General features: G+C 39.1%; 1 protein-coding gene and 1 long non-coding RNA gene across 3 annotated transcripts in view; one reads left to right on the forward strand and one right to left on the reverse strand.

The window, feature by feature from the left end:
- Positions 1-6,445, reverse strand: part of LOC133662504 (uncharacterized) — a 36,589-nt gene extending 30,144 nt beyond the window's left edge. The window contains exon 1 of the long non-coding RNA XR_009828118.1: positions 6,302-6,445. This is a non-coding gene — a long non-coding RNA (uncharacterized LOC133662504). The remainder of the gene's footprint in view (positions 1-6,301) is intronic.
- A 7,985-nt stretch (positions 6,446-14,430) lies between these two features.
- The window catches only part of pdzrn4 (PDZ domain containing ring finger 4), a 66,704-nt gene continuing 66,134 nt past the window's right edge, over positions 14,431-15,000 (forward strand). For both annotated transcript variants that reach the window (XM_062066556.1, XM_062066557.1), the window contains exon 1: positions 14,431-14,786. In XM_062066556.1, the coding sequence (XP_061922540.1) occupies positions 14,718-14,786 (69 nt within the window). In that variant the 5' untranslated portion in view covers positions 14,431-14,717. The remainder of the gene's footprint in view (positions 14,787-15,000) is intronic.

Here is a 15,000-nt window from a genome sequence, read left to right on the forward strand (position 1 = left end):
GAGATGATAGAAAGAAGATGATAGGTCATAAACCGGCACCTTTGCAATTTTATGTCCCCCCTGCTGTGAAAATTAGCTCAGTGGAGTGCGTGTTCTCAACTTTTGCAAAAATTCATTAGGCGGTGATGTCACCTCTCGCAGTGACCTCATCTATAGGGAACATGGTTAAGTGTTATCGAGGGGGCTGTATCTGGTCATGCCCCGGCGCCCTTGACTAGACCGCTATGGTCCTTGTAGCTGCTTGACTGGTGATAAGGAGGATGAAGCATCTGCGCTCGCCTTCTCCTCGTCTTCTCTCTGGTGACAGCTATTCGTCATGCTGGATGCTAGTTTACTGGGAGTTCCCTCGCCGAATGTTCATAGCAAACATAAATCAAGCTAGTGGTCTTTTTACCTCCATAAAACACAAGGCAGGACGTGTTTCCTACCTATGGAAACTATTTCAATGATGATAACAAAAGGGTTTTCTTTTTGTGTGCCAGTGCCATCCTTTACAGGGGACCTATTACGCAAAACCAACTTTCCCTACCTATTGGTACCGGTTTTTGTGTATTTGGGATCTGCATAATTCCCGAAAATTTGAAACAAAACCATGCACGAATTGCAGAGCTATCTATAAAACAATCTTGCCTTCCTTCATACTCCCTCCAAACGACCCGTTTGGAATTTTTTCCGAAGTGTGATGTCAGCGGAAGCGGTAGAGAATGGATGGATGGATGGGTTTGCGCTGGTCCGCCATTGTACACTGCAAAAAGTCAGTGTTCAAAAACAAGATTTTTTTTAATACAAAAATTAGGGGTATTTTGTTTGAACTAAGCAAAATTATCTGCCGATAGAACAAGAAAATTCGGCTTGTCAAGACTTTCCAAAACGTAAAATTAGCTAACCTCAATGAACTCAAAAATACCTTAAAATAAGTATATACTCACTAATAACAAGTGCACCTTTTTGCTCAATATGTTGAAAAATATTTTTAAATTAAGTAAATGCTAGTGCCATTATCTTGACATAATGATATGCGCTCGGCATCACGATTTATTTGTTCATGCTTGAAGTAAGAAATTATGACTTTAAAAATGTAGTTTTATACTTGTGAGTGTTGATGACACAGCTTTGCATCAGTTGATATTCTAGTTTCAAGCACGTTTTACTCAATATAGGTCATAAAATCTCAGCTACAAGCTGTAATATCTTACTGAGATCATTTAGGACCAAAACCCTTAAAACAAGTAAAACACTGTAACATAAAATCTGCTTAGTGAGAAAAATTATCTTATCAGACAGAAAATAAGCAAATATCACCCTTATTTGAGGTATTTAATCTTACTTAGATTTCAGTTTTTGCAGTGTAGTCTGACGCTGTAGTCAATAACTCCTTCTTGGTCCCTATCCTCGTGTTGTGGGGCAAACTGGCTCATACATGCACATGCATCCGTGACTGTTGCCATTTCTAATACAAAGTTGTGTATAGTTGTAACTTATATTTGTTAGTAGTCTAGCTGTGGAAGCACTAAAAACTACAACAAAGACTGCGGCGAAGTGGAGGCACGTAAATAACATAGCCCACAAAACAGCGCATCTTGAAGAGACGGTCAGAAAGCGGCTTTAAGAAAATTATGTTTTTTTTTATCATTTCAAAAACTTTTTTTTACTCCTTTAACAATTAGTTTGCATGTACACATAGCCAAAATTCGAATATAAGATGATGTATACCAGGCTTTTCTCAGGTAGGAATCCAATACAGTAGTCCCTCGCCACATCGTAGTTGTCTAAAGCACGTGTCAAAGTCAAAGCCCGCGGCCCAAATCCGGCCCCGCGATTGAATTATCTATGTCCCCCGGGATGATATTTGATTAGTATTAGGACCGGCTTGCAGGCCACAGCCGCCTACCGCTGTTTTGCACGCACCAATACTCCATCAGTGTTGGCGCTAGGAATTTTCAAAATGTCCCAGGGACCCCATCAAGTCATAAAAATGGGGTCCCACAGTACATTTTTGGGGTCCCACTTTTTTGTAACTGTTTGCATGCATTATCCTGTTGTATCTCACATTCTATATTGTGTTTCGGAAAAAGGTTGTGATAAACGTTACTTAATTCATTAAAAAAAAATAATACAAAAGAAAACACATTTCTTTGCATATGTAAATGTATTCAGTTATAATTATTCATTCACTTTCCTTCATGGATCTAAACTTTAGCGCTGCCGGTATTTTTTTCTATATTTTTATTGTATTATTTTCACAATGTGTTTGTTCTATTTTTGGCCAAAGTAAGACAAAAAAAAACAATTTGAAGTTGTCATTTTTTTTGTTTTAATGCCATGATTTTAATAGTCCGGCCCGCGAGTGCACGGATTTTCCTACATGCGGCCCCTGAGCTAAAATGAGTTTGACACACTTGTTCTACAACAACTTCTTGTTTTTTTGCCCTAAATTAAGCATTTTCAAGCATGACAACAGGTAAATGACAAAAATATTAATACTACATTAGAATTAGCTACTCGATGAGGCCAAACCAATCAGAGAAGCTGATTAATATTGTGGCCAGATTGGCTCAGCCCCAGGCATTATATTGCATAAGAAAGTGTGACTAAAGGGTGTTATTGATGTCTGCAGGGCTCTGGTAATGTTGAAAAATGTATTTAGAAAGTGGTAAACCATTTTTGTTGTACTCTAACTATGAAATATCTTAATTATAATTAATAATTCCTACTTTGCGAAAATGTATTTGTTGCTGCCATGTCCGAAACCAATTAACTAAATAGGTATGTGTGTATTCGCCGCGGGCTGGATGTCCGCAGAGGCCACTTATATCTTTTAAATTGATCGATTGGCAGACTGATTTTTTTGGACCCGCCGATTGCCTTGCTGAGTCTGACCAGCATTTTTTACTCAAATGTTCCGCCATTTGCAATGCTAATTTCATGAATTAAATCAAATAAAAATGCACCGTAACTGTGAAACCTCATTTTTCAGTTGTTTTGTTTAGCAAGCTTTCCAATGATACCAACCTTTTTAAGAAGGGGTAAATATTAAGAAAGTTATGACATTTTAGCAGGTTGGTCAGAGTTTTAAAAAAAAAACCATTGGAAATCTTGTACAAACAAGCAATTAAGGTTATGGATAAAGAACCTAGGCACTATCACCACTGTGCCATTCTAAAAAAAATATAGTATTTTAAACTGGGACAGTCTTCACACATTTGCAGACTTAAAACTGACCTATAAAGTACTGCATGAATTGGCTCCAGATCCTCTGGCAGAGTTCATCAGTCAAAGAAACAGCCATGAGCGTGTCAGAGGTGACTGTTATATTCCTCTGCGCAGGAGCACTTTCAGTAAGTCGGCCTGGTCAGTAAAGAGCGCAAATGTGTGGAACTCAGTACCTGAGGAGGTTAAACTGGTCACAACTCGGGCTGCAACAACTAATAGATTAAATCGATTAAAATTATAAAAATAGTTGGCGATTAATTTAGTCATCGATTCGTTGGATCTATGCTATGCGCATGCGCAGAGGCAATTTTTTAGTTATTTTTTTATAAACCTTTATTTATAAACTGCAACATGTACAAACAGCTGAGAAACAATAATCAAAATAATAGGGATGTCCGATAATATCGGCCTGCCGATATTATCGGCCGATAAATGCGTTAAAATGTAATATCGGAAATTATCGGTATCGTTTTTTTTTATTATCTGTATCGTTTTTTTTGTTTTTTTTTAATTAAATCAACATAAAAAACACAAGATACACTTACAATTAGTGCACCAACCCAAAAAACCTCCCTCCCCCCATTTCTTTCTGTTATCAATATTCTGGTTCCTACATTATATATCAATATATATCAATACAGTCTGCAAGGGATACAGTCCGTAAACACACATGATTGTGCGTGCTGCTGCTCCACTAATAGTACTAACCTTTAACAGTTCATTTTACTCATTTTCATTAATTACTAGTTTCTATGTAACTGTTTTTATATTGTTTTACTTTCTTTTTTATTCAAGAAAATGTTTTTAATTTAGTTATCTTATTGTATTATTATTTTTTTAAAGTACCTTATCTTCACCATACCTGGTTGTCCAAATTAGGCATAATAATGTGTTAATTCCACGACTGCATATATCGGTTGATATCGGTATCGGTTGATATCGGTATCGGTAATTAAAGAGTTGGACAATATCGGAATATCGGATATCGGCAAAAAGCCATTATCGGACATCCCTACAAAATAAGTATGGTGCCAGTATGCTGTTTTTTTCAATAAATTCTGGAAAGGATAGAAGTGTAGTTTGTCTCTTTTATCCAATTATTATTCATCGATTAATCGAAGTAATAATCGACAGATTAATCGATTATCATATTAATCGTTAGTTGCAGCCCTAGTCACAACATACAAGACCTTCACAAAAAAGCTGCCAGCACTAAACGATGAGCCTGTTTTGATGCTAAGATAAATGTTATGTTGTATTTTATTTTTGATCATATTGTATATGTATTGTGTGCTTTTTTTCTTTTTTTCTCTCTTTTTAATGGATTGAGACTTTTATTAGTAGATTGCACAGCACAGTACATATTCCGTACAATTGACCACTAAATGGTAACACCCAAATAAGTCTTTCAACTTGTTTAAGTCGGGGTTCACGTTAATCAATTCATGGTATAATCATCATAATACAGTCATCACACAAGTTAATCATCAGAGTATATACATTGAATTATTTACAATCCGGGGGGTGGAATGTGGAGGGGGTTGGGGCAGGGGGTGGGAGTTAGGTTTGGTTGTTATCATCACTTCAGTCATCAACAATTATATCATCTGAGAAATGGACATTGAAACAGTGTAGGTTTGACTTGGTAGGATGTGTACTGCGAGCGGTGAACATAGTGAGCTCAGAAAGCATGAGAACAAGTATATACATTTGATTATTTACAATACAAGGAGGTGGGATGTGGTGGGGGGAGGGTGTTAGTCTAGGGTTGTAGTTGCCTGGAGGTAGGGATGTCCGATAATGGCTTTTTGCCGATATCCGATATTGTCCAACTCTTTAATTACAGATACCGATATCAACCGATACCGATATATGCAGTCGTGGAATTAACACATTATTATGCCTAATTTGGACAACCAGGTATGGTGAAGATAAGGTCCTTTTTAAAAAAAATTAATACAATAAAATAAGATAAATAAATTAAAAACATTTTCTTGAATAAAAGAGAAAGTAAAACAATATAAAAACAGTTACATAGAAACTAGTAATTAATGAAAATGAGTAAAATTAACTGTTAAAGGTTAGTAATATTAATGGACCAGCAGTACGCAAAATCATGTGTGCTTACGGACTGTATCCCTTGCAGACTGTATTGATATATATTGATATATAATGTAGGAAGCAGAATATTAATAACAGAAAGAAACAACCCTTTTGTGTGAATGAGTGTAAATGGGGGAGGGAGGTTTTTTGGGTTGGTGCACTAATTGTAAGTGTATCTTGTGTTTCTTATGTTGATTTAATAAAAAATAAATACAAAATAAAAAAAACAATACCGATAATAAAAAACTGATACCGATAATTTCCGATATTACATTTTAAAGCATTTTTCGGCCGATAGAGGTGTTCTTTTAGTGCGGTTTTGAAGGAGGGTAGAGATGCACTTTCTTTTCTTTTTAAATTGTGATTTCACTGCCGTTTTTACATCATGACCAGGGGACCACAGATGAAAACTAGCCTTCTGGCTTTTTTTTAGCCATGTGTAGTCATGTGTTTTATGAAATTGCATTGTCCCCTTTGAAACACACTAATCTAATGCAATTTAACATATCTAAATATCTAAAATATTGAGTCCAATGGACTTTGTATTGATTAATTATGTTATATTAATTCACATATTAATTAGCAATTAATTATTGATTAAAAATTTGTGAAAATTGACACACCAATGAAAGCTTCTTTACAAGACCTGCCTCATAATACTGGTTTAACATTAATCAATTACATTTTAAAATGTTTACACACTTAACTAAAACAACTATCTTTATTATCTTATGTCAGATTTATTTATTTACACTTGCTTTCTGAAAGAATATATGTCTGTCTGGTATCTGAAATAAAAATTAAAAAAAACCAGAGGAATAGAAAAGTGTGCTAGCTGAACGAGCACATGTTGGTTGAAGTTTAGCTCCATCTTGAATGATTTAGCAAAACAAATAACAGTAATGTGTATTGGCGACGACATTTGCCACCGAATTTGCATAACAATTGTATTAATTAGCAATCGTATTGAGTCGTTTCCACCCACCTTTAACACAAAACGCAGAATGAAGCACAACTGCTGCTAAACATTCAACATGTCCTCCCGAGGACCCCTTAGCTTAAAGACCCAGCTGCCCAAGAAGGTGCCTGAACTAAACTCACTTTTCTTGCCTGCTGGCACCTCTTTCTGTGTATTTTGGCAGAGGTGGGACCAAGTCATTGTTTTGCAAGTCATAAGTAAGTCTAAAGTCTTTGCCCTCAAGTCCCGAGTCAAGACTGGAAAGTCTCAAGTTAAGTCCCAAGTCCTGCATTTTGAGTTCCGAGTCCTTTCAAGTCCTTTTAACCACATACTAATATATTTACACAGATTGTGTATGCTTTTAAAACGCTGTATTTATTTATTAGAAACAAGTGCATTTGAAATTGCAGGGAAAAAAAATTGTGCTGACATTGCACTTCATAATAGCACTATTAAAGGCCTACTGAAATGATTTTTTTTTTATTTAAACGCGGATAGCAGATCCATTCTATGTGTCATACTTGATCATTTCGCGATATTGCCATATTTTTGCTGAAAGGATTTAGTAGAGAAAATCGACGATAAAGTTCGCAACTTTTGCCCGCTGATAAAAAAAAGCTTTGCCTGTAGCGGAAGTAGCGTGACGTCACAGGAGCTAGTATTCCTCACAATTCCCCGTTGTTTACAATGGAGCGAGAGAGATTCGGACCGAGAAAGTGATGATTACCCCATTAATTTGAGCGAGGATGAAAGATTCGTAGATAAGGAACGTTACAGTGAAGGACTTGAGAGGCAGCGATGGACGTATCTTTTTTCGCTCTGACCGTAACTTAGGTACAAGCTGGCTCATTGGATTCCACACTCTCTCCTTTTTCTATTGTAGATCACAGATTTGTATTTTAAACCACCTCGGATACTATATCCTCTTGAAAATGAGAGTCGAGAACGCGAAATGGACATTCAGTGCCTTTTATCTCCACGACAATACATCGGCGAAATGCTTTAGCTACGGGCTAACGTGATAGCATCTTGCTTTAACTGCATATAGAAACAAAAGAAATAAACCCCTGACTGGAAGTATAGATAGAAAATCAACAATACTATTAAACCGTGGACATGTAAATACACGGTTAATGCTTTCCAGGCTGGCGAAGGTTAACAATGCTGTGCTAACGACGCCATTGAAGCTAACTTAGCAACCGGACTGCACAGAGCTATGCTAAAAACATTAGCTCTCCACCTACGCCAGCCAGCCCTCATTTGCTCATCAACACCCGTGCTCACCTGCGTTCCAGCGATCGGCAGAAGGACGAAGGACTTCACCCGATGCGTTTGGCGGCCCGGAGACGTAGGAAGTCAAGGTGAAGTCGGCGGCTAGCGCGGCTAGCGCTCCAACAAAGTCCTCCTGGTTGTGTTGCTGTAGTCCGCTGCTAATACACCGATCCCACCTACAACTGTCTTCTTTGCAGCCTTCATTGTTCATTAAACAAATTGCAAAAGATGTCCAGAATACTGTGGAATTATGAAATGAAAACAGAGCTTTTTGTATAGGATTCTACGGGGTACCATAACTTCCGTTACTCGGACTTCGTCACGCGCATACGTCATCATACCGCGATGTTTCAGCCGGATATTTCCCGGGAATTTTAAAATGTCACTTTATAAGTTAACCCGGCCGTATTGGCATGTGTTGCAATGTTAAGATTTCATCATTGATATATAAACTATCAGACTGCGTGGTCGGTAGTAGTGGCTTTCAGTAGGCCTTTAAAGGCCTACTGAAATGAATTTTTTTGATTTAAACGGGGATAGCAGATCCATTCTATGTGTCATACTTGATCATTTTGCGATATTGCCATATTTTTGCAGAAAGGATTTAGTATAGAACAACGTCGATAAAGTTCGCAACTTTTGGTCTCTGATTAAAAAAAAAACCTTGCCCCTACCGGAAGTAGCGTGACGTTGTCAGTTGTTCACTCCCTCATATTTTCCTATTGTTTTCAACGCAGCTAGAGCTATTCGGACCGTGAAAGTGACGATTACCCCATTAATTTGAGCGAGGATGAAAGATTCGTGGACGAGGAACGTTAGTGTGACGGACTAGAATGCAGTGAAATACATGTTTTTTTTCGCTCTGACCGTAACTTAGGTACAAGCTGGCTCATTGGATTCCACACTCTCTCCTTTTTCTATTGTGGATCACGGATTTGTATTTTAAACCACCTCGGATACTATATCCTCTTGAAAATGAGAGTCGAGAACGCGAAATGGACATTACAGTGCCTTTTATCTCCCCGACAATACATCGACGAAGCTCTTTAGCATCTTTAGCATGAGCTAACGTGATAGCATCTGTCTCAAATGCAGATAGAAACAAAATACATAAATCCCTGACTAGAAGGATAGACAGAAGATCGACAATACTATTAAACCATGTACATGTAACTACACGGTTATTAGATCTCAGCCTGGCAAAGCTTAACAATGCTGTTGCTAATGACGCTAAGGCTAACTTAGCAACCGGAGCTCACAGAGCTATGATAAAAACATTAGCGCTCCACCTACGCCAGCCAGCCCTCATCTGCTTTGCTCAGCAACACCCGTGCTCACCTGCGTTCCAGCGATTGACGGCGCGACGAAGGACTTCACCAGATCATCCGTGCGGTGGGTCTGCTAGCATCGGCTAGGCGTCTGCTAGCATCGGCTAGGCGTCTGCTACCCGAGTAAGTGGTCCTTGTGTTGCTACAGCCACCTACAACGTTCTTCTTTGCAGTCTCCATTGTTCATTAAACAAATTGCAAAAGATTCACCAACACAGATGTCCAAAATACTGTGGAATTATGAAATGAAAACAGAGCTTTTTTGTATTGTATTCAATGGAGAAGGCATACCTCTGTTCCTCGGGCTACGTCACGCGCATACGTCATCCTTCGAAGGCTTTTTCAACCGGAAGTGTGGCGGGAAATTTAAAATTGCACTTTATAAGTTAACCCGGCCGTATTGGCATGTGTTGCAATGTTAAGATTTCATCATTGATATATAAACTATCAGACTGCGTGGTCGGTTGTAGTGGCTTTCAGTAGGCCTTTAACCAGTCGTTTTAAACATTTAACTCATTCCTTTACAGAATAAACACATTTGAAAAAACAAGTGCAACTGTACTTATTTGCACAGAAGTGCAACACAAATACAACAAGTGAAACATTGTGCATTTTGAAAACATTTATTCAATGTCAGGTTGTGACATTGATTTGACCATTGAATTTTGGTCATTTTCCAACCAATATTGTACAACACAAATACAGCAAGTGAAACAACATGCATTTTGAAAACATTTGTTCAATGTCAGGTTGTGACGTTGATTTAACCATTGAATTTTGGTAATTTTCCAACCAATATGCTACAACACAAATAGAACGTTGAAACTAGGGATGATACTCGAAACCGGTTTTCCCGGTTGTTCGATAAGAAAATAACCGAGTCCTCGGACTCGAATCCCTTTTTGAGAACCGGTACCCGTTATCGAGACCACTATAGTAAAGAAAAGAGTTGGTTCTTTATTCGAATCCCTCGGAACGAATCCCGTCCCGACCAGAAATGCTCCGTGTGACATCACAATAAATCAGTCACGTAGCTCAGTCATTAGGCGCAGATAGCGAAAGCAGGAAAACAATGGACGGGAAAAAGCGCTCCAAGGTGTAATAAAGTTTAAAACAAAAGATATAATCCAATGAATAACTTTACTGAGAGATTTGAGCAGGTTACAAACTCATGAAGAACACTTTTATGACCCACCGGAAACATAGCAACCAGGCTAGCGACGCACCTCCTTTACGGCAGCTGGCGCAACATTCTTAAAGCAACCGCAGCACATACATATATATACAACATATCTCCCTTTTTGAACTTTCGTTTTTCACACTGTATATGTGTTGTCTGTCTAATTATAAATAATGCAGACGAGGCGTGTTGGCTGAGTTCTTGAGGTTTACTTTCACGGGTGACGATATGGAACAACACTTTTCGGGGCTACCGCGCATGCTCGTCACTCCCGTTGCATGCTGGGTAGTGTAGTTGTTATATTCCCTAGCTCGTAACATCTTTCCCCCTATAAAGAAATAATGTTAACTCACTAAAGTGTATTTCTTTTTTTAGCTTTAACTTTTCATTTTTTAGCATTGTATCCACATTTGCAAACAACTTTTCTCTTCATAGAATTTTCTTTCTTTCTTTAAAGTGCAAAAATGCCAAAGCATCATAACAAACAGTTATGTCAAATAGCAGCAGAAGTGCACTTTTTGGAGAGCTGTATTATTTCCAGTTTTGTGCCCAAGGGACTGATTTTATTTAACACTATATTATTATTTATACACCTATAGTGATCACAGAGACAGCTTGTTTTTGTGTTACTGTATATATTTGTTTTTCTGAAAAATCCCACTTAATATACTTTGGGTAACAACAGTCAATGTTTATTTATTTTATTTTATTTTTTTAGGGGGGTAACAGTCAATATTTATTTATTTATTAGATTAAATTGTTTTCTTATATAATAAAAGTGAGCTTTTGTTAAACCAAATATTGTGTTTTTTTTCCCATATACAACAACCTATCTGGACTCGATAAGAGAATCGATAAGGAATCGGTTCGATAAGAGGATTCGATAATAGACTCGAACTCGATAATTCTTATCAAACATCATCCCTAGTTGAAACACCATACTTTTTTACAAAGTTTATTCAATGTCAGGTGGTATCAACTGACCATTGAAATTTGGTCATTTCGCAACCAACAACTTTGATCCAACGTCAAACATCAACGTTGTCTAAATTAACAAACACAACTATTTTGCAAAGTTGTTTCAAAGTCAGTTTTAAAGGGCATGTAATGAAAATCAACGTTGCATCAATCTCTTGTGCCTGTATGCAGATCCCAAATACCCAACAGCATGTATTAATAGAATTGGTTTTGAATAATAGGGCTCCCATTAGGTCCATATCATTAAAAAGAAAAAGTAAAAAAGAAGAAATTTTTTGCACATGCTTCAAAAAAATTCCTAAATCTGTCCCTGTGCTGTCTCAAATATTTTTTTTTAGATCTTTAAGATGGAATGTAGCTGCCATTATGATGTGCAGTGATGTTTTCAAATGACCGTAAGTCTTGAACTTTACAAAGTATTTCAACGGTTGGAATCTGCGCTTTTGCATGATATACTAGTTACTATGGTAATCTAATTAGTTACTATGGTAATCTACGTCACAGCAGCTCAGACGAGGCACCAAGCAGTGTGGGTGAGGGGCGTTTCCACAGAGTGTTTCCAGAGCAGCCAGCCTGAAAATGTGGGTGTCAGGGACAGACGCGGAAGGAGATTTTTACAACAAAGTTCTAAAGCTTAGTGATGTATCAGATGTATCAGATTGTAGGTGGTGGGTTTTTTTTTACCCTCCATGTTCATATTTCGCTGTTTGTTGCATTTTTGTTGTGTTTTGCTTGATTGTAAAACATGTCGATCGAGAGGGGGTGTGACGTTCATATGTTGTCAATATTCAGTGTTTTATCGTTCGTAGTTAATATTGTAAAACCCACATTCTTTATTTTCATGTACATTCTGGGTGTCTCATTCAGTAAACATTTTTTTTAATTCCATTCTGTTTTTTTAAGGCGGTCTGTCATAACGTTTTTTAGTAGAGATGTCCGATAATATCGGACTGCCGATATTATCGGCCGATAAATGCTTTAAAATGTAATATCGGAAATGATCGGTATCGGTTTCAAAAAGTAAAATGTATGACTTTTTAAAACGCCACTGTACGGAGTGGTACACGGACGTAGGGAGAAGTACAGAGCAGTTGCGTCTCCCAGTCATACTTGCCAACCCTCCCAATTTTCCTGGGAGACTCCCGAATTTCAGTGCCCCTCCAGAAAATCTCCCGGGGCAACCATTCTCCCGAATTTGTCCCGATTTCCACCCAGACAACAACGTTGGAGGCATGCCTTAAAGGTACTGCCTTTGCGTGCCGGCCCAAATCACATAATATCCACGGTTTTTCACACACACAAGTGAATGCAAGGCATACTTGGTCAACAGCCATACAGGTCACACTGAGGGCGACCGTATAAACAACTTTAACACTGTTACAAATATGCGCCACACTGTGAACCCACACCAAACAAGAATGACAAACACATTTCGGGAGAACATCCGCACCGTAACACAACATAAACGCAACAGAACAAATACCCAGAACCCCTTGCAGCACTAACTCTTCCGGGAGAGCATGTCCCAAATTCCAAGCTGCTGTTTTGAGGCATGTTAAAAAAAAAAGCACTTTGTGACTTCAATAATAAATATGGCATTGATTGATTGATTGAGACTTTTATTAGTAGGTTGCACAGTGCAGTACATATTCCGTACAATTGACCACTAAATGGTAACACCCGAATAAGTTTTTCAACTTCTTTAAGTCGGGGTCCACTTAAATTGATTCATGATACAGATATATACTATCATATATACTATCATCATAATACAGTCATCACACAAGATAATCACATTGAATTATTTACATTATTTACAATCAGGGGTGTGGAGGGGGGGGGGGTATGGACATCAAGTAGTGGACATAGAGAGAGAGAGAGAGAGAGAGAGAGAGAGAGAGAGAGAGAGAGAGAGAGAGAGAGAGAGAGAGAGAGAGAGAGAGAGAGAGATCAGAAGGCATAAGAAAAAGTATCTGCATTTGATTGTTTACATTTGATTATTAGCAATCCGGGGAGGGTGTTAGTTTAGGGTTGTAACTGCCTGGAGGTGAACTTTTATTGCGGTTTTGAAGGAGGATAGAGATGCCCTTTCTTTTATACCTGTTGGGAGCGCATTCCACATTGATGTGGCATAGAAAGAGAATGAGTTAAGACCTTTGTTAGTTCGGAATCTGGGTTTAACGTGGTTAGTGGAGCTCCCCCTGGTGTTGTTAGTTCGGAATCTGGGTTTAACGTGGTTAGTGGAGCTCCCCCTGGTGTTGTGGTTATGGCGGTCATTTACGTTAAGGAAGTAGTTTGACATGTGCTTCGGTATCAGGGAGGTGTAGCGGATTTTATAGACCGGGCTCAGTGCAAGTTGTTTAACTCTGTCCTCCACCTTGAGCCAGCCCACTTTAGAGAAGTGGGTAGGAGTGAGGTGGGATCTGTGGTGGAGGTCTAGAAGTAACCTGACTAGCTTGTTCTGAGATGTTTGGAGTTTAGATTTGAGGGTTTTTTTCCCATAACTTGAGTTGATTTATTTTGGAAAACCTTGTTACATTGTTTAATGCATCCAGCGGGGCATCACAACAAAATTAGGCATAATAATGTGTTAATTCCACGACTGTTTATATCGGTATCGGTTGATATCGGAATCTGTAATTAAGAGTTGGACAATATCGGAATATCAGATATCGGCAAAAAAGCCATTATCGGACATCTCTAATTCAGTGTTTTATCGTCCGTAGTTAAATATTGTAAATCCCACATTCTTTATTTTCATGTACATTCTGGGTGTCTCATTCAGTAAATTTTTTTTAAATTCCATTCTGTTTTTTTAAGGCGGTCTGTCGTAACGTTTTTAGCATTCAATCAGACATTATTGTGAGGTTTTGTATTAGTGTTCCTAAAAATAGATATACCGGCCCCCAGACACATTTTTTTCTCCCAAATTTGGCCCCCCGAGTGAAAATAATTGCCCAGGCCTGCTGTACGGGCACTCCGAGCATGGCGTGAATTCACTTTCTCTCCGCCACTAAAGCTAATTTGAAGCCAATCAATACTAGTCTGTGTTTCCTCCTGCGTCGTCAGTGCTCTTGTCACAGCGTCCAGCCGGCATCAATCTGTGGCCCCACTCTTGTGTAAAGTGCGAGCATTGATTGCCCCGCCAATGTGTGTTTAGATGTGTTATCGTGAATTCCCTAACAAAGAGATGGCACAACAACAACAAATACAGATGGACTTACACCTCACATTCGGCTCCCCACCCTCCTGCCTCCTTTTTCTTCGCACAACCAATAAGGATGCTCCTCACTCAGGAAGCCCACCCGGAGCATGGTGTGTGTGTGTGTGTGTGTGTGTGTGTGTGTGTGTGTGTGTGTGTGTGTGTGTAGGCAGCCTGCCACAGAAGGAGGTGTGTCTGCCTGAGCCAAAAGTGTGTGCGCGGGCGAGAGTGCGCTCACACTGAAGAAGAGGAGGCATGCGGCTGGAAGTCAGGTGCCTCTACCATCCCCGCACGCCCACCGAACATCACTAAAGACGGCGGTCTCACACGCGTGCGTGTTTGCGCGGCAGAGCCAAGGAGACCCTCTGAGGGCACACGGATGCGAGAGAGAGGCGGGGAGCCGAGGACGAGGAGAGGAGAAGGAGCGCGGGGAGGAAAGCATCGCACTCCGGCGGACGGCGCTGCGTCTCCCTGGCAACCAGGATGGGCTGCAATTTGTGCACCTTGCGGAAGCGGGAGGAGCACTACAAGCTGCTGTATGAGATCGCACAGGTGAGGGACGCAAACTTTTCTAGCCCCCATGACAAAACGCACCACGTGTTAGCGTAACGTCCATAAACTCTGACAAAAAAAATAAATATTTACACACCCAATAAAAATTGCGACGACTTATTTGGGGAACCCTGCCGACTGCGAATAAAATGTCATGTACAGTACAGGCCAAAAGTTTGGACACACCTTCTCATTCAATGCGTTTTCTTTATTT

Source organism: Entelurus aequoreus, linkage group LG12 (genome assembly GCF_033978785.1).
Source record: "Entelurus aequoreus isolate RoL-2023_Sb linkage group LG12, RoL_Eaeq_v1.1, whole genome shotgun sequence".
NCBI lineage: Eukaryota > Metazoa > Chordata > Actinopteri > Syngnathiformes > Syngnathidae > Entelurus > Entelurus aequoreus.